The sequence below is a fragment of the Macaca thibetana genome, chromosome 2 (genome assembly GCF_024542745.1).
Source record: "Macaca thibetana thibetana isolate TM-01 chromosome 2, ASM2454274v1, whole genome shotgun sequence".
Lineage (NCBI taxonomy): Eukaryota > Metazoa > Chordata > Mammalia > Primates > Cercopithecidae > Macaca > Macaca thibetana.
The window spans coordinates 102,404,369-102,423,964 of record NC_065579.1 but is presented as its reverse complement, the minus strand read 5'-3'; the positions used below and the strand labels follow the sequence as shown (position 1 = coordinate 102,423,964).

Below are 19,596 nucleotides of genomic sequence, written 5' to 3'. Positions count from 1 at the left end.
TGGGCCTAAGTCCTATGGTCCTTTATGTTATTCTGTTTATTCCGTGGCTAGACACAAAACACTGGTTTATTTGTATGTTTTTCCTTCATTACACTGTCCTTATATTGAGGTTTGGTATTAAGCATTATAAAATGGTGAACTGCCTGTGTTTTCTGTGGCATGAAAAGGTTTAAGTAAATTGCAGTTTTAAAAGGTTAGAGAGATGACAGCTAAGAAAACATTTAGGCCTACTGCCTTATCGTATCTGCTTTTGTTATTAATGCTTTATGAACATTTTCTCTTTAAAGTATTGTTCTAAAAGAATATTTTAATAGCTGCATAGTATTTTTGTTTGGGGAGACTTGTTTGGTTTTTGTTCTTTCTGTTTGTGGGGGGCACAGGGTCTAGTGCTGTCGCTCAGGCTGGAGTGCAGTAGCACAATCACAGCTCAGTACAGCCTCCATGGGCTCAAGCACTCCTCCCGCCTCAGCCCCCCAGCAGCTGGGACTACAGACATGCACCACCATGCCCAGGTAATTTAAAAAATCTTTTAAAAAATTTTTTTGTAGAAAAGAGGCCTTACTGTGTTGCCCAGGCTGGGCTTGAACTCCTGGGCTCAAGCAGTCCTCCCACCTCAGCCTCCTAAGTATCTGGGACCACAGACACGGGCCAGTGCACCTGGCTGATAGTGTTTCAACTTTCAAGTATACTATAAATAATTGAATAAATCTAATCTTCTGGACATTTAGAATTTCCCTTCCCCTGATTTTCCTTTTATTTCTAATTAAAAATGAAATTCTGGGTTATAAGGGCAAGAACATTTATGAAACTTTACATTGTATACATGTCAGACAGTATATCAATATTTAAGAATATTCAGGCCGAGTGCGGTGGTTCACGCCTGTAATCCCAGCACTTGGGGAGCACAAGGCAGGTGGATCACGAGGTCAGGAGTTCCAGACCAGCCTGGCCAATATGGTGAAACCCTGTCTCTACTGAAAATACAAAAAATAGCTGGGCGTGGTGGTGTGCGCCTATAATCCCAGCTGCTCAGGAGGCTAAGGCAGGAGAATCGCTTGAACCTGGGAGGCGGAGGTTGCAGTGAGCAGAGATCATGCCACTGCACTCTAGCCTGGGTGATAGAGTGAGACTCCATCTCAAAAAAAAAAAAGGTTTCATTTTCTTTTTCTTTCTTTTTGAGACACGCTGGAGTGCAGTGGCAGGATCTTGGCTCACTGCAACCTCCGCCTCCCCGGTTCAAGCAATTCTCTGTCTCAGCCTCCTGAGTAGCTGGGATTACAGGTGCCCGCTGCCACACCTGGCTAATTTTTTGGTATTTTTAGTAGAGGCGGGGTTTCACCAAGTTGGCCAGGCTGGTCTTGAACTCCTGACCTCAGATGATATATCCTCCTTGGCCTCCCAAAGTGTTGGGATTACAGGTGTGAGCCACTGCGCCTGGCCAGAATATTCATTTTCTTTTATCATAATAGAGATTGACCTTTTTATTTCCATATTTGTAAAACTTTTCTTGGATAAAACAATACTGTTAATAATTATTATGTATATATGTTGGCCCTCATGTTTTGGTTTATTTTCATATATTTTAATTTTTTTTTTTTTTTTTTTTTTGAGACGGAGTCTCGCTCTGTCACCCAGGCTGGAGTGCAGTGGCCACATCTCAGCTCACTGCAAGCTCCGCCTCCCGGGTTCACGCCATTCTCCTGCCTCAGCCTCCCGAGTAGCTGGGACTACAGGCGCCTGCCACCTCACCTGGCTAAGTTTTTGTATTTTTAGTAGAGACGGGGTTTCACTGTGTTACCCAGGATGGTCTCGATCTCCTGACCTCGTGATCCACCCGTCTCGGCCTCCCAAAGTGCTGGGATTACAGGCTTGAGCCACCGCGCCCGGCCTATATTTTAATTTTTAAAAATATTTTAAATTTAAAGTATTTTAAATATAAAGTATTTTAAATTTCATTGTGGAGAATATGTCAAGCATTGCTTGAGTACAGTTATCATACCTGTGATATTACAAAATATATGTTTAGTCTTCCTCCCCTTCTCCTGTCATGTAACTCCTAAAATCCTTGGAATATCCAAGGTCATATCTTTTTGTATGCTGATGTATGCTTCAGGATGGGACTGGTCAATGGAAAGACAGACATGATTAGAGGTTGGAACTTTCAGCCCCATACTCCAATCTCTAGGGAGAGGAGAGGGGCTAAAGGTCAAGTTGATCACTCATGGCCAGTGGTTTAATCAATCATTTCTGTGTAATGAAGCCTCCATAAAACCTTGAAAGGATAGGGTTCAGAGAGCTTCTGGATAGCTGAACACATGGAGGTTCCTGAAGGTTGGGGCACCCAAAGAGAGCGTTGCAGCTCCATGTCCCTTCTCCCATACCTTACCCTATGCATCTCTTCTTCTGTATCCTTTGAATATCCTTCATAATAAACTGGCAAATGTGTTTTCTTGAGTTCTATGAGCCACTTCTGGCAAATTAAAGCCAAAGAAAGGATCATGGGAACCCCCACTTAAAGCTGGTGGTCATAGATCAGAAGTTCCAGAGGCCCAACTGGTGTCTGAAGGGTGGTGTGGTTTTGAGAACTGGGCCCTCAACTTCCTGATCTGACACTCTCCAGGTAGATAGTGTCAGAATTGAATTGGACAACACCCAGCTATTATCCACTGCAAAACTGCTTGCTTGCTTGCTGGTAGGGAGAAATCCCCTCATATCTGGGGGTAACAGAAGTCTGTCTTCTGCTGTTGTTGGGTGAGGGAATAAGAAAAATACTTTGACTTTGTGGGGTGTTTTCCTCATAGAAACATATACAGGGCTAAATTTCTGGTTTGTTTCTTTTTTTTTTTTTTTTGAGACCGAGTCTCACTCTGTCTCCCAGGCTGGAGTGCCATGGCTCGATCTCCGCTCACTGCAACCTCCGCCTCTCAGGTTCCAGCAATTCTCCCGCCTCAGTCTCCCGAGTAGCTGGGACTAAAGTCGCCCACCACCATGCCTGACTAATTTTTTATATTTTTAGTAGAGACGGGTTTCACCATGTTGGCCAGGCTGGTCTTGAACCCCTGACATCAAGTGATCCTCTCCCCTTGGCCTCCCAAAGTGCTGGGATTACAGGTGTGAGCCACCACGCCCGGCAGAGCTAAATATCTTATTATCAAATGTCAAATATCCAGTCTGGGTTCAGTTTTCCCCAGTTGTCTCCTAAGCACTTTTATAGTTTGTTAAAATCTGGATCCAAATAAAGTCTATACACTGTAGTTGGTCAATAGGCCTTCTTACTCTTCAGATTTCAGTGCTCCATCTGTTTCCCTCTTGCATTTTTTTTTTTTTTTTGAGACGGAGTCTCACTGTGTCTCCCAGGCTGGAGTGCAGTGGCGTGATCTCGGCTCACTGCAAGCTCCACCTCCCGGGTTCACGCCATTCTCCCGCCTCAGCCTCCCAAGTAGCTGAGACTACAGGCGCCCACCACCACGCCCGGCTAGTTTTTTGTATTTTTAGTAGAGACGGGGTTTCACCATGTTAGCCAGGATAGTCTCGATCTCCTGACCTCGTGATCCACCTGCCTCGGCCTCGCAAAGTGCTGGGATTACAGGCTTGAGCCACCGCGCCCGGCCCTCTTGCATATTTTTATTTGTTGAAGAGCTCAAGTCATTTGTCCTGCAAAGGTTCCCATAGTCCTGTGGGGTCTTCAGACATTGTCTTCCATCCCCTATATTGCCTTAAAAACCTAACTCTGGAAAGGATGGATTGAATTCCAGTTTTATTTGTTTGGCAAGAATATCACATAGGTGATTTTGTCTACTTTGATCAGGAGATATAATGTGCCGGGCAGCCATTGGTGATTGCTGCCCAGATTTTTTACTTCATTTCACTAGGGTTTCAGAAAGATGATACTGCAGTTTTTATGTTCTTTCCTCATTAATTAGCTAGAATATATCTATAAAGAGAAACTTACACTCATCAAACACTGTGGTTACCCTTGGGAAAGGCAGGATGAATATTGGATCTCTATTTGCCAGTTTCCAAATAATGCCCTACCAAGCATCTTCCAAAGTTGAAAGCAAGACTTATAGTTGTTTTTCAATAATAATTAGGAATTCATGGATTAAAACATTTGATGTGGTTCTGTGTATTGCACATATTGTCCTTTTGCTCAAATTATCCTTTAACAGCTGGCTTCCTCTTCTCATTGAATAAAGCTAAGACATAGGCCAGGCGCGGTGACTCACACCTATAATCCCAGCACTTTGGGAGGCCAAGGCAAGCAGATCACCTGAGGCCAGGAATTCAAGACCATCTGGCCAACATGGTGAAACTCCATCCCTACTAAAAATACAAAAATTGGCCGGGCGCGGTGGCTCAAGCCTGTAATCCCAGCACTTTGGGAGGCCGAGACGGGTGGATCACGAGGTCAGGAGATCGAGACCATCCTGGCGAACACCGTGAAACCCCGTCTCTACTAAAAAATACAAAAAAACTAGCCGGGCGAGGTGGCGGGCGCCTGTAGTCCCAGCTACTCGGGAGGCTGAGGCAGGAGAATGGCGTAAACCTGGGAGGCGGAGCTTGCAGTGAGCTGAGATCCGGCCACTGCACTCCAGCCCGGGCTACAGAGCGAGACTCCGTCTCAAAAAAAAAAAAAAAAAAAAAAAAAAATACAAAAATTAGCCAGGCATGGTGGTGCGCACCTGTAGTCCCAGCTGCTCCGGAGGCTGCGGCAAGAGAATCGCTTGAACCTGGGAGGCGGAGGTTACAGTGAGCCAAGATCATGCCACTGCACTCCAGCCTGGGTGACGGCGAGACTTGTCTTAAAAAAAAAAAAAAAGCTAAGACATACTTTTTCTAAACTTAGTCCTAGTTTTGTTTTTTTTTTTTAATTTTTTTATTTTTTTTTTGAGATGGAGTCTCACTCTGTCGCCCAGGCTGGAGTGCAGTGGCCGGATCTCAGCTCACTGCAAGCTCCGCCTCCCGGGTTCACGCCATTCTCCTGCCTCAGCCTCCCGAGTAGCTGGGACTACAGGCGCCCGCCACCACGCCCGGCTAGTTTTTTGTATTTTTTGGTAGAGACGGGGTTTCACCATGTTAGCCAGGATGGTCTTGATCTCCTGACCTCGTGATCCACCCGTCTCGGCCTCCCAAAGTGCTGGGATTACAGGCTTGAGCCACCGCGCCCGGCCACTTAGTCCTAGTTTTAACCCCCCTTGTTTCTTTCTCTTTTTTTGGAGATAGTTTCCCTCTGTCACCCAGGCTGGAGTGCAGTGGCACCATCACCACTCGCTGTAGTCTTGACCTCCCCAGCCTCAGGTGATCCTCCCACTTCAGCCTCCCAAGTAGCTGGGACTATAGGCACACACCACCATGCTCAGCTTGTGTGTGTGTGTGTGTGTGTGTGTGTGTGTGTAGACAGGGTCTTGCTGTGTGATCTGGTCTGGAACTCCTGGGCTCAAGCGATTCACCTGCCTTGCCGAGGCTGGTCTGGAACTCCGGGGCTCAAGCGATTAACCCACCTGGGCCTCCCAAAGTGCTGGGATTACAAGCATGAGCCATCGCACCCAGCCTAACCACCTGGCCCCCCCTTTTTTTTAAAAAAAAAAAAAAAAGGAAGGATAATTTAGTTTCAGAGCAATTCAGTTAGACACTGGAATAATAGGAGACCTAGTCAATAACCCACATTCATTTTTGTTCACTCCAGATTCAATAAAATAAAAACTTCTTACTAAATGTAGGCATTAACATTTCAGTCTCCTCGAGACATGCTCCAAGTGAATGTTTTCAGAAGTTCCATTCAGAGCCCTTGTCTCATTCTCTACCTTTGATTCATTACAGACGCTTCATCAGTCTTTATCCCCGGCATCTTCCCCCAAAGGAACCATTGAAAACATTTTGGACAACGACCCAAGGGACCTTATAGGAGACTTCTCCAAGGTAATTGCAAGCAGAGCTGCTCTGGCAAGTGTAGGAGTGAGTGTGGGTATTTAGAACCCCACTCAGCCTGTCTCCCTCCCCAGGGTGGTTCCTCGCGTGCCTCCAAAAGGACACAGTTAAAGAATGTTAAAGGTGGGGAAGTAAACTTAGTTTTCATGATCGGGTATATGTTGGTTTCTGAGACTGTAGATCTTGCTATTGCTGATGGGCAGTTTTAGGTGGGGAGCTGTCCACCAACCACCTTGATTATAACCTGAAGACCAGGCTTTCTGGGAACTGTGTTACTATAAAAATAGTAATTAGGCCGGGCGCGGTGGCTCAAGCCTGTAATCCCAGCACTTTGGGAGGCCGAGATCGGTGGATCACGAGGTCAGGAGATCGAGACCATCCTGGCTAACACGGTGAAACCCCGTCTCTACTAAAAAATACAAAAAACTAGCCGGGCGAGGTGGTGGGCACCTGTAGTCCCAGCTACTCGGGAGGCTGAGGCAGGAGAATGGCGTGAACCTGGGAGGCGGAGCTTGCAGTGAGCTGAGATCCAGCCACTGCACTCCAGCCTGGGCGACAGAGCCAGACTCCGTCTCAAAAAAAAAAAAAAAAAAAAAAAAAAAAAAAACAGTAATTAGCAGGATAGTATAAAGCAGAAATAAATCTGTAGCCTCACTACAAGTCTGCATGTTGAAAGGTTATCTTAGAAGGTCCAGTATTGAGACTGAATTTCTCCATTGTTCAGAGAAGCTTGGCCACTGAGGGAAAAGGCCCTCTAGAAAGTCTAGAGGAAGATCTTCTAATAGCCTGATACACTACATGAAGGCTTGGCTGCAGTAAAATACAAGGCTAGGACAGGGAATGTGTCAGTAGCAGCTTCTTTAATCACATTTTGACTTGAAAGTTACCAGATCAATGTGGTTTTTTTTGGTTTTTTGTTTGTTTGTTTGTTTGTTTGTTTTGAGATGGAGTCTCGCTGTGTCACCCAGGCTGGAGTGCAGTGGCTGGATCTCAGCTCACTGCAAGCTCCGCCTCCCGGGTTTACGCCGTTCTCCTGCCTCAGCCTCCCGAGTAGCTGGGACTACAGGCGCCCGCCACCTCTCCCGGCTAGTTTTTTGTATTTTTCTTTAGTAGAAATGGGGTTTCACCGTGTTAGCCAGGATGGTCTCCATCTCCTGACCTCGTGATCTGCCCGTCTCGGCCTCCCAAAGTGCTGGGATTACAGGCTTGAGCCACCGCACCCGGCCCAGATCAATGTTTTATTCATTAATTTAGTTAACATTTATTGAAGCACTTATGTGTTAGGCAGAAATTCCGAAATGAGACCCAGTTCCTTCCCTCAAAGAATTTAGCATGTGGTTGGAGAGGTAAGACATGAACTACGTGTACCACATGGTAGACTGAAATAAATTTCAGTGAGGTGTAAACATAAACAGCAGTCCGTGAGAAGTAAAAGGGTTTGTCTTGGCTAGGGGGTTGGGAAACGTATGGGCTTGGGCCGTTGATATTTCAGCCTAAATGGGTTTCGAAGGAACAAGGAGAAGGAAGAGAACAAGCAAAGACCCAGCTGCATCCTCAGTTTTGGAACCTTCTCTTATTTGGCGGGGAGAGATGTGGTCTTACTATGTTGCTCAGGCAGTAGTGCAGTGGCTATTCGCCCATGCTATCATAGTACACTGTAGCCTCGAACTTCTGGCCTCAAGTGCTCCCCCTGCCTCAGCCTCCCAAGTAGATGGGACTACAGGCATGCACCATCACACTCAGTGGAATTTTCGACTTGAATTGAGGCCTGGTTATGTTTGTCTTAATGGGCCTGTGCATGGGGATAGATGAACTCTTGACTCAGCCAGTCGCCCTAATGAGTAATGGCTAATGTGTGCATCTTCCTCCTCAAGGCTAGGCTAGGTCTCTTTTTTTCCTATCCCCAGTGCCTCGCACCATGCTGGACATAGCAGGTGCTCAGTAAATGAGTGAAATCTATATGTTTAAGTGCTGTTCACAGTCTCTAACTACTGACATGTGGATTCTTGACAAAAGCAGGAGGAAAATGAGGTTACCTGAGGTTTCTTTATTTAAATATGCCTTACTAGCTAGGTAACCTTGAATACGGTGCCCAAAACGGGGATAATATACCTTATTGGTTTGTGTGAAAATTAAATATCAAGATGTTAATGAAGTAACTAGAAGAGTAACTAGTGTGTACTAACTAATTGTTTGCTTGTTTGTTGGTTGGTTTTTTGAGATGGAGTCTCGCTCTTGTCACTGAGACTGGAGTGCAGTGGTGCAATCTCAGCTCACTGCAACCTCCGCCTCCCGGGTTCAAGCAATTTTCCCGCTCTAGCCTTCCGAGTAGCTGGGACTACAGGTGCGTGCCACCACGCCTGGCTAATTTTTGTATTTTTAGCAGAGATGGGGTTTCACCATGTTGGCCAGGCTCGTCTCGAACTCCTGACCTCAGGTTACCCACCAGCCTCGGCCTCCCAAAGTGCTGAGATTACAGGTGTGAGCCACTGTGCCTGGCCATTAATGTTTGTTTTTTAAAAGGTGCCTCCTACCAGCCAGACAAACAGTGTGAGTGTGAATTTATATGGGCTTTCAGATTCTCTAAGTATCTTTTTTTCTTTTTAAGGGTTACCTGTTTCATACAGTTGCTGGGAAACATCAGGATTTAAAATACATCTCTCCAGAAATTGTAAGTCCATCCTTTTGGAACCTACCACACATCAGGTACTTGAATCTAGTTTTTCCTCATGGTCAAAGTTGATTCTCCTTGGTTTTCTCTCAACAGATGGCATCTGTTTTGAATGGCAAGTTTGCCAACCTCATTAAAGAGTTTGTTATCATTGACTGTCGATACCCATATGAATATGAGGGAGGCCACATCAAGGTATGGATTCCTGAGACTTGCTGTAGAAGGAGCCCTAAACAGGATCTGTGGTTTTAAAGTGGGGAGGACAGTGACACCTGGCCGCTTAGCTCATATGCTAGTTGTTAGAATTTTGAAACAATGCAGTGAGCGTGGAAGGCATTTGATTCCGGGTGCTCTTAACGAATGTTCCCTTGTCTGCAATACTCTCTACCACCTTGTGCGACAGTTACTCTTCATGTTTGTCCCTCACACCATCATTATCAAGGGCACCTGTAGGAGGTACCCACTAATGTTTAAGTCATTCAAGGGGACCAGAATGGGTTTCGTAGCATTTAAGAGGCTTGGGTACCAATGTCTGAGCACCCCAGGGCTCCTGACGAGAAGAAGCCCATCTCTGGCAACATGTCCCGGTGTCTGTGCCAGGCTTAGTGATGCCTCCAAAGTTGATTGTTCAGCAGGCTGCCTGGTTGAGGGGCGTGTTGGGACACACGTTCCCAAGAATAAAGGAACTGATTTTGCCATTTTAATCTTTTTTTTTTTTTTTTTTTTTGGGAGACAGAGTCTCGCTCTGTCGCCAGGCTGGAGTGCAATGGCATGATCTCGGATCACCGCAACCTCTGCCTCCTGGGTTCAAGCAATTCTCCTGCCTCAGCCTTCCAAGTAGCTGGAACTACAGGCGCACGCTGCCACGCCCAGCTAAATTTTTTTAAATTTTTATTTTAGTAAAGACGGGGTTTCACCATGTTGCCTGGGCTGTTCTCGAACTCCTGAGCAATCTGCCCACCTCAGCCTCTCAAAGTGCTAGAATTACAGGCATGAGCCACAGCACCTGGCCTGCCATTTTAATGCTTTACCCAATTAATAGTGTTTAAATATAGTAAGGAGGTACGTTAAATACGATGTTACTGTTTGCCATTGTCTTGTAGCTTTTGAAAATCCCCAAATTTATAAAACTACCTATAAAGTATACCATAGTCATATTTGAATTGCCCATTTCCAGTCCCCATGTGCATTACTGTATGACAAATGTGTACGGACCCTCAAAGCTCCACTGAGATACAGGTGCCAGATGGTCTACTGGGCTATTCAGCCGGAAAAACTGAAAAAAATCACAAACTGGTCTTGTGGACTTAAAGATCATTTTTGTTGAATCATTACATCTTGCTGAATCATTACTTCATGTGTGAAACATGCAGGTTCCAAGGGTCTCTGTTGTCTTCATAGGGTGCAGTGAACTTGCACATGGAAGAAGAGGTTGAAGACTTCTTACTGAAGAAGCCCATTGTACCTACTGATGGCAAGCGTGTCATTGTTGTATTTCACTGCGAGTTTTCTTCTGAGAGAGGTCCCCGCATGTGAGTGCTGCATGGAACTGGGTTCTGGGGCAGAGGCTCCATGTTGCTTTTGTGGGACATGGTGGTTTGTGGCTTGCACTTGGAGCATATTGTAGCATATCAAGCAGTCTCTTGCACATAACAAGCCATTTTCATATGTAATTTTATCCTGAGGTGAACTTTGGCTCTTCCAGTCTCCCCGACTGTCCTTAGTCTGACCTGTGAGGCTACTGTTCATGTGACCTCCTTCAAGTATGAAGTAACCATTCCTTATGCAAATGCCAGAAAAGTGTGAAGACCTGATATGATATGATGCTTTGAAACACTTGATATTATTACCAATTTCAGGGTGAAAAAAAGGGGGCAAAGAGCTGCCCATCAGTCATTGTGTCCATTTTAAAAGGATTGTAAGCCTGGTATGTATCAGGCTCTGACAATAAAAATGTAACTACAGTAAAGCACAGTACAGTATAAATACCACAGCGAGCAGGACCAACAAGGACCCTGTTGCAGCAGAGATCCAAGTGGGGATCCATATAAATGCTAAGAAAACAGGAGGACAGGCAGAGAGGTGGGACAGAGAGTGCAGCTTAACTAGGATGGTTCAAGGGAGGATCACTTGCTAAAGTTTCAGACCAACCTCGGTAACACAGTGGGACCCCACCTCTATGAAAAATAGGAGGTGGGAGGATCGTTTGAGCCTGGCAGGTTGAGGCTGCAGTGAGCCATGATCATGCCACCGTACTTCAGCCTAGGTGACAGAGTGAGACTCTGTCTCTCTGTCACACACACACACACACACAGAGGTTGTACTTGCATATACTTCACCTGATTTTATTAATTGTTAACATTTTGTCACATTTGTATGTACATGCTCTACACACAGGCAACTACAGTAGAACTTGACACTTTTTGACTGTCATAAGTCCTTCAAACATCTGTCTCCAAAGGATGGTCATTCATGAATGGAATTATTCACTCACCAGATTTTTTTTTTTTTTGAGATGTAGTCTTGCTCTGTCACCCAGACTGGAGTGCAGTGGTGCGATCTCGGCTGACTGCAACCTCCACCTCCCGGGTTCAAGCAATTCTCCTGCCTCAGGCTCCCGAGTAACTGGGACTACAGGCGCATGCCACCATGCCCAGCTAATGTTTTTATTTTTAATAGAGACAGGGTTTCGCTATGTTGGCCAGGCTGGTCTCGAACTCCTGACCTCAAGTGATCCACCTGCCTCAGCTTCCCAAAGTGCTGGGATTACAGGCCTGAAACAAACTAGACACACATACACATACATATAAATTTTTTTTAAACCCACAAAAGATGCTGTTCTCTCTCTCTTTTTTTTATTTTTGAGACAGGGTCAGTTTCTGTTGTCCAGGCTGGAGTACAGTGGCAGGAGCACAGCTCACTGCAGCCTCTGCCTCCCAGGCTCAAGTGATTCTCCCACCTCAGCCTCCCAGGACCACAAACATGCATCACCACAAACATGCATCACCATGCCTGGCTAATTTTTATATTTTTTGTAGAGACAGGGTCTCACTGTGTTGCCCAGGCTGGTCTCAAACTCCTGGGCTCAGGCAATCCTGGCCTCCCAAAGTGCTTGGATTACAGGTGTGAGCCACCATGCCCAGCTCAAAAGATGCTATTCTCTCAATTCTCTCATTTCCCCATCTTCCTCTTTAACAACCTCTAATATAAAGGACATTATTATACCATATTAAAACTTCACCTGGATATACAGACAATGCCCCATCTCTGTATTCTGCATTTGCAAGCTGCATGTTTATATTACCATCTACAGATATCCCTTACACTTCGTTCCCCACTTGAGTTTCACCATCACTGGCTTTCTGTTAATCCACTGAGGAAAGATTTGAGAATCACAGGTGAACTGTGTTTTTTTTTTTTTTTTTTTTTTTTTTGAGACGGAATCCTGCCCTGTTGCCCAGGCTGGAGTGCAGTGGCGCTATCTCGGCTCACTGCAGCCTCCGCCTCCCGGGTTCAAGCGATTCTCCTGCCTCAGCCTCCCAAGTAGCTGGGATTACAGGCGCCTGTCACCATGCCCGGCTAATTTTTTGTATTTTTAGTAGAAACGGGGTTCCACTATCTTGGCCAGGCTGGTCTGGAACTCCTGACCTCGTGATCCACTGCCTCAGCCTCCCAAAGTGCTGGAATTACAGGTGTGAGCCACCGTGCCCAGCCGAACTCGTTTTAACCACAGGCAAATGGTTTAAGTTACGTCCTGCTGAGGAAGCTGCTGCCCATCCCTCATGACTAGAGCAGCTACCGTAGGCCCCAAACCACTGAGCTTCAAGAGAAAATCAGCAGATACTCTCTTGGCTCTTGTGTACCAGATACCTTTCTAGATATTGAGGGAGAAGAGCAGTGAACAAAACAGACCAAAAATCTCTGCCTTCATGGAACTTACATTTCAGAGTGGACAGGAGTTCAAGAACAGCCTGGCCAACATGGTGAAATCCTGTCTCTACTAAAAATACAAAAATTAGCCAGGCATGGTGGCGGATACCTGTAATCCCAGCTACTTTGGAGGCTGAGGCAGTAGCATCCCTTGAACCCAAGAGGCAGAGGTTGCAGTGAGCCGAGCTTGTGCCAGTGCACTACAGCCTGGGCGTCAGAGTGAGACTCCGTCTCAAAAAAAAAGGTTACTGGGCGCGGTGGTTCACTCCTGTAATCCCAACACTTTGGGAGGCCAAGGCAGATGGATCGCAAGGATCACCTGGCCAACATGGTGAAGCCCCGTCTCTACTAAACATACAAAAATCAGCTGGGCGGTGGCACGCGCCTGTAGTCCCAGCTGTTCGGGAGGCTGAGTCAGGAGAACTGCTTGAACCCGGGAGACAGAGATTGCAGTAAGCCTGAGATCACGCCCTTGCACTCCAGCCTGGTGACAGAGCGAGATTCTGTCTCAAAAAAAAGGTGCTTCAGAGCAAAATAAGGCCAGTGGTGGGAGCTCCCAGGCAGGCTGGAGAAACAGTAGTGGGGCCGCAGGGACTCACGTGGGATGAACAAGGGGCAGAGCAGCAGTAGGGGTAATGAGCTGTAGGCCTCTGAAGGACTTGGGGCCTCGGGCTTTTTCACCAAGGGCGAGGCAGTAAGCAGCCATTGGCTGGATATTGAAGACCGTTCAGTTCAGGTAGAGGATAGAAACAGGGCCCTGAGGCAGGAGCAAGTTCAGCCTCCTTAAAAGGCACAGAAAGAAGCCCACTTATGTAGAAGGAGGTGAGTGAGGGAGCCTAGCTGAAGAGAAGGCTGGGGTGGAGAAAGTAAGGGGAAGCTGGCTTAGATAGTGAAACTGTTGCTACAAACTGGTGGTGAAGGTGCTGGGCCGGACTCAGACGCTAGGACTGTTGGAGAAAGGAAAGTTGGGGAAGAGACCATCTACTGGCACTGGCTGTGAATGCTGCTCACGTGGCCAGGAACTTGCAACTTAGCACTGTTTCTAAGAATAAATGTAAAGTTGGGAAGATGTGTATAAGGGGGACTTAGACCACAACTGCTACTTTGACTGCGTTGCCTGGGTGTTGCTCTGTGCTGGAAAAGCTAACCCTACTTTGGCCTTCCTTCCCCTGACTAGGTGCCGGTACGTGAGAGAGAGAGATCGCCTGGGTAATGAATACCCCAAACTCCACTACCCTGAGCTGTATGTCCTGAAGGGGGGATACAAGGAGTTCTTTATGAAATGCCAGGTAAGACTGGGACTGTGGAGAGCATCCCTCCTCTCCTTACCCCAGTGGTAGACTAATGGATCTATCTGGCGGTCATGACTTTCTTTCCAGGGGGTGGGTATCTGCTGAACACAAAGAAAGCCCCTGTAGAACTGGCCGCCCAGGTCTGCCTGGCCGCTTTCAGCCTTGTAACCCTAGGCAGAGAGGAAACCAGGTTGTGAGTGTGAGGCAGGTGTACTCTAACCTCATTCTCTCTTGTCCCCTCAGTCTTACTGTGAGCCCCCTAGCTACCGGCCCATGCACCATGAGGACTTTAAAGAAGACCTGAAGAAGTTCCGCACCAAGAGCCGGACCTGGGCAGGGGAGAAGAGCAAGAGGGAGATGTACAGTCGTCTGAAGAAGCTCTGAGGGCGGCAGGACCACCCAGCAGCAGCCCGAGCTTCCCTCCGTCCCCCTTTACCCTCTTTGCTGCAGAGAAACTTAAGCAAAGGGGCCAGCTGTGTGACATTTGGAGAGGGGGCCTGGGACTTCCATGCCTTAAACCTACCTCCCACACTCCCAAGGTTGGAGCCCGGGGAATCCTGCTGGCTACGCCTCTTCTGTCCCTGTTAGACGTCCTCCGTCCATATCAGAACTGTGCCACAATGCAGTTCTGAGCACCGCGTCAAGCTGCTCTGAGCCACGGTGGGATGAAGCAGCCGGGGCCTTTTCGGGCTCCAGCCATCTCATGAGGGGAGAGGAGATGGAGGGGAGTAGAGAAGTTACACAGACAGAAATGCTGCTGGCCAAATAGCAAAGACAACCTGGGAAGGAAAGGTCTTTGTGGGATAATCCATACCTTTAATTTATTCAACTTCATCAATCACTTTATTTTATTTTTTTTCTAACTCCTGGAGACTTACTTTACTGCTTCATTAGGTTGAAATACTGCCATTCTAGGTAGGGTTTTATTATCCCAGGGACTACCTCGGCTTTTAATTAAAAAAAAAAAAAAGAAGGGGGTAAGAAAATATAAACCTGTTATAAGTTATGGGACAGAAAGCTAGGTGCTCTGTTACCCCCAGGAAGCGCTGTGGTACTGGGGCTGCTGCTATTTAAGCCAAGAACTGAGGTCCTGGTGAGAGCGTTGGACCCAGGCTTGGCTGCCTGACATAAGCTAAATCTCCCAGACCCACCACTGGCCACTGAGATCAATTTGGTGGGAGATGTGGCCCTGTTCTTCCTCACCCCAGTTCCATGACATTGGCTGGTATAGGAGCCACAGTCAGGAAAGCACTTGAGGCAGCGTCCAGGGCCACCCCTGGCTCAGTGCTGGAATGTTGCAGTGTAGGTTTCCCAGGGAAGGGGGGTGGGGCTGGGTGGGCTCCACAGGATGGGGGAGGAGCATGTCCACTGAGTGTCTTCCTTATGTTGCTGTGATATTGTTTGATAGCTTTTATTTTCTAATTTTTTAAAAATGGTCATATTATGAGTCAAAGAGTATCAAATCAGTGTTGGATGGGCCACCCAAGGGTGAGGAGAGGGGCTGGAAGCCCTGGGCATTAGGAGAAGGGAGTGGGTGCTGGCATGGACATGACTGGATAGAATTTTCTCAGGAGGGAGCTTGGTGGATTTTGAAGGTAAAACTTTCTGGGTTTATCATGTTTTAATTTGAGAGACAGGGAGTGATGAATCATCACCGGTTGTCCCTTATCTAACCCCATAGACGTGGGGATTTCAAAAGAGCACCTCATCCAAGGAGCTGGGGCTGACTTCATTCATTCTAGAGAGGCCTGTTTCAGTGCCTACTCATCCCCACCCTCTGGTGCCAGCCTCCTTACCATCACGGCTTCATTGAGGTGTAGGCAGTTTTTTCTTAAAACGAGACAGTCTCTCCCCTTACCTCAACTTCCTATTCTTGGGGTGGGGGGGTGGGAATCAAGTGATACTGGAGATGGCTAGTTGCTGTGTTATGGGTTTGAGTTACATTTGGCTATAAAACAATCTTGTTGGGAAAAATGTGGGGGAGAGGACTTCTTCCTACACGCGCAATGAGACAGATTCCAACTGGTTAATGATCTTGTTCGTAAGAAAGAGATTCTGTTGGTTGAGTGCCTGAAGAGAAAGGTGGGATGGCCTTCAGATTATACCAGCTTAGCTAGCATTACTAACCAACTGTTGGAAGCTCTGAAAATAAAAGATCTTGAACCCATGCTCTCTGCCTAGTTCTTGATGGATTTAAGGAGAATTACATTTCCCTTTAAGGTCCTGGGACCTCATTAGCTAAAATTATTGTTTTGGATAGCCACATTTCCTCAAGAAGCTCTCTAAGTCCAAAAACTTGTGGTTCAGATTGATTTGCAAGATGAAATGGGCGCATAAAAAGCGTGCCTGTGGCCAGCTGCAGTGGTTCATTCCTGTAATCCACGCACTTTTGGAGGCCAAGGCAGGCAGATCACATGAGGCTGGGAGGTCGAGGCTGCAGTGCCCACACACAACTAGGGATGCTGGGGGCTATTGGGGGCAAAATATATTGGTCTGAAGCACAGGGGCACCCAGAATAGAAAACGTGTTCCTTTATGTATGTGTTGGAAAATTAGGGGTTCAGACATATTTGATTATATTATATATACAGATATTTTTTTGAGACAGTCTCTTGCCCAGGCTGGAGTGCAGTGGTGTGATCTTGGCTCACTCCAGCTTTCAACCTTCCAGGCTCAAGCAATCCTCCCACCTCAGCCTCCCAAAGTGCTGGGTTTACAGATGTGAGCCACCATGTTTTTTTAAGTTTACTTTTAGCAGGTAGTAATATTTCCCTGGATTGCTGCAAAGGCCAGCTGGCTTCCTGTCTGACCTGTCCTTCCTAAAATTGCAAATTAAGTCAACCCATTCTTGATAATTTAATGGTTTTTTTGTTGTTGCCTATAAAATGAAACTTGACCTCTTTAGACAGTATGCTAAGATGCAACCTCAGCCTTAGTTCAATTTATGCTCCACTATCAGGTAAGGATTCTGTTTTCTAGAATGCCCCTGCTCTCTGAAACTTGCTTGCTAGAGCTGGAAGTCTGCCATGCAGAAAGTTTGCATTTACTATAGAAAAATTTATGTGTGGACACCCACAAGATCAAGAGTTGGTTAACTCAAAACCATGGGCAAAACTTAACTCACTTTAAATTTTGGGGATAACTATTCCATTCAAGGTGTGATCTGATTCAGATTTAAAAATTTTAAAAGTATGCAAAGATGTACAAAAAATCACTCATATTTCACACACCAGCTTAAGAACAAACAGCTTAGCTGAAGCCCCTTGCCTACCCTGATTTCATAAACTCTTCAGCTGCACCCAGCTCCCATAAGTTAACCCTTATCCTTCCTGGTCTTACGATTATTTCCTAAGCAAGAAGATAGATTTCAGATATTTTTTCCTTTTTTTTTTTTTTCTTTTTTTTGAGACGGAGTTTCACTCTGGTTGCCCAGGCTGGGGTGCAATGGTGCGATCTTGGCTCACCACAGTCTCCACCTCCTGGGTTCAAGCGATTCTCCTGCCTCAGCCTCCCGAGTAGCTGGGATTACAGGCATGCGCCACCACACCCAGCTAATTTTGTATTTTTAGTAGAGACAGGGTTTCTCCATGTTGGTCAGGCTGGTCTCGAACTCCCAACCTTGGGTGATCCATCTGCCTTGGCCTCCCAAAGTGCTAGGATTATATGTGTGAGCCACCATGCCCGGCCTCATGTTTTCAAACTTTACAAATTGTGCAGCTATAGTCCCAGCTACTTGGGAGACTGAGGCAGGAGGATTGCTTGAGCCCAGGAGTTCAAAACCTGCCTGGGCAATATAGTGAGACCCCATCTTTAACACAAAACAATCTCCATTATGTGCTTATTCATCTGTGACTCACTTTGATTTTTATTTCTCTGCTTATCACAAGGGCACTTGGCTCGAGAAAGGGCAAAGCATGAATCAATAGTGACTCAGGTTACATCTCTCCAGCAGAGGAATCTGGAGTTAAGTCACTTTTCCTTCTGGGGCCTTTCTTCATAAATAACAAATGCATTTGAACTAGATTTTCCAGCCAGGTGCAGTGGCTCATGCCTGTAATCCCTGCATTTTGGGAGGCTAAGATGGGCAGATAGTTTGAGCCCAGGAGTTCTTGACCAGCCTAAGCAACACGCCAAAACCCCATAACTACTAAAAATACAAAAAATCAGCCAGGTGTGGTGGTGCATGCCTATTGTCCCAGACACTCAAGAGGCTGAGGTGGGAGGATTACCCGAGCCCAGGGAAGTCAAGGCTGCAGTGAGCTAAGATTGTTCCACTGTACCCCAGCCTGGGTGACAGGAGTGAGACTCTGTCTGGAAAAAAAACAAAAACAAAAACTAGATAACTAGATGTTCTCTGTGACTGCCCTGTCCCAACATACTGTGGCTCTGGCATTTGGATGGCCCCTTTGCAATACCCACTTCAAATCTACTTGGAAGGGCCTCCATGGAGGAAAAGCTGTTTCTCTCATTCAATAAACATTTGACTTGTGCTGAGCACTGAGGATAAGGAAGTGTGTAAGATGCAGGCTTTGTCTCAAGGCGTTCACTGGCTAGTGGGAGAAATAGTTGCTAAAAATGACAAGGTTTTAGGTGTAACATTTCCGTGTAACAGAAGCTAGGATAGAGAGGGGTCCAGAGGACATGGGGCTCCAGAGCAAGAAGTGGACCCCATAGGAGGCGATGTTCAAATCTAACCTTCAGCAGGAGTCTCACGAGACAGGGTGTTCCAGGAAAAAGAAACTGTGTTTAAAGGGCAAATACCATGCATTCATACCTGTGGACAAGGTAGGAGAAGTTTTTGGTGGCGGGGGGGCGGGGAACCCTGAATGCCGTTCCAAGGAGTCTGTAAGCCTCCGAGAGCAGGACTTGTCAAACACGTGGGCAACTTGTTAAAATGCAGATTCTGATTCCACAGCTCTGGGTCGCAGCCTGAGGTTCTGCATTTTTAACAAACTCTCAAAGCTGCTGATCCTTTTGCTACCCTTTGAGCAGCCAGCCTATAGAGGGTTTAAGAAGGGAGAAGTGTGAAGCCGTGTAATTGTTGAGAGCAAGACAAAGATAGATGATGGGTAAGGAATGATGATATAGTCGCAGCAGAAGCTGGGGCATGGGAGGGAAGAGCATTAGGCGCTGGGATCTGGTGATGGATGGGTAGGTGGGAGTGAGGGAGAGGGATGGATTCAGGATGGTCTCTTGGCTCCTGACCTGAGGAAGTGGCTGGGCCACTGGCACTCAAAGCAAGAAATCAAGAAATACACGGCCAGGCATGTTGGCTCACGCCTGTAATCCCAACACTTTGGGAGGCTGAGGCAAGTGGATCACCTGAGGTCAGGAGTTCAAGACCAGCCTGACCAACATGGTGAAACCCCGTCTCTACTAAACACAAAAAATTAGCTGGGTGTGGTGGCGCATACCTGTAATCCCTGCTACTTGAGAGGCTGAGGCAGGAGAATTGCTTGAACCTGGGAGGTGGAGGTTGCAGTGAACCAAAAATGCACCATTGCACTCCAGCCCGGGCAACAAGAGCGAAACTCTGTCTCAAAAAAAAAGAAAAAAAGAAATACACAAGGAAAGGAAATATTGAAAAAGCCCAAGTTGAACTTTATAAAATTACTGGCCTGCATGTTTTATAAATATCAGTGTCATACATGACCAAAGAGAGGCCCAGGAACTGGTCCAGATTAAAGGAGACTCAAGAGACATGACAACTAAATGAAATGTGTGATCTTGGATGGGATCCTGGACCAAACCGAAAAAAAGTACTATAAAGGACATT

The 19,596-nt window shown here is 46.6% G+C and overlaps 1 protein-coding gene across 4 annotated transcripts in view; it reads left to right on the top strand.

Moving 5' to 3' along the window:
* Positions 1–15,988, top strand: part of CDC25A (cell division cycle 25A) — a 32,639-nt gene extending 16,651 nt beyond the window's left edge. For all 4 annotated transcript variants that reach the window (XM_050780858.1, XM_050780856.1, XM_050780857.1 and 1 more), the window contains 6 exons: positions 5,821–5,919; positions 8,537–8,599; positions 8,696–8,794; positions 10,001–10,131; positions 13,707–13,818; positions 14,065–15,988. In XM_050780858.1, the coding sequence (XP_050636815.1) occupies positions 5,821–5,919; positions 8,537–8,599; positions 8,696–8,794; positions 10,001–10,131; positions 13,707–13,818; positions 14,065–14,205 (645 nt within the window). In that variant the 3' untranslated portion in view covers positions 14,206–15,988. The remainder of the gene's footprint in view (positions 1–5,820; positions 5,920–8,536; positions 8,600–8,695; positions 8,795–10,000; positions 10,132–13,706; positions 13,819–14,064) is intronic.
* The last annotated feature ends 3,608 nt before the right edge of the window (positions 15,989–19,596 follow it).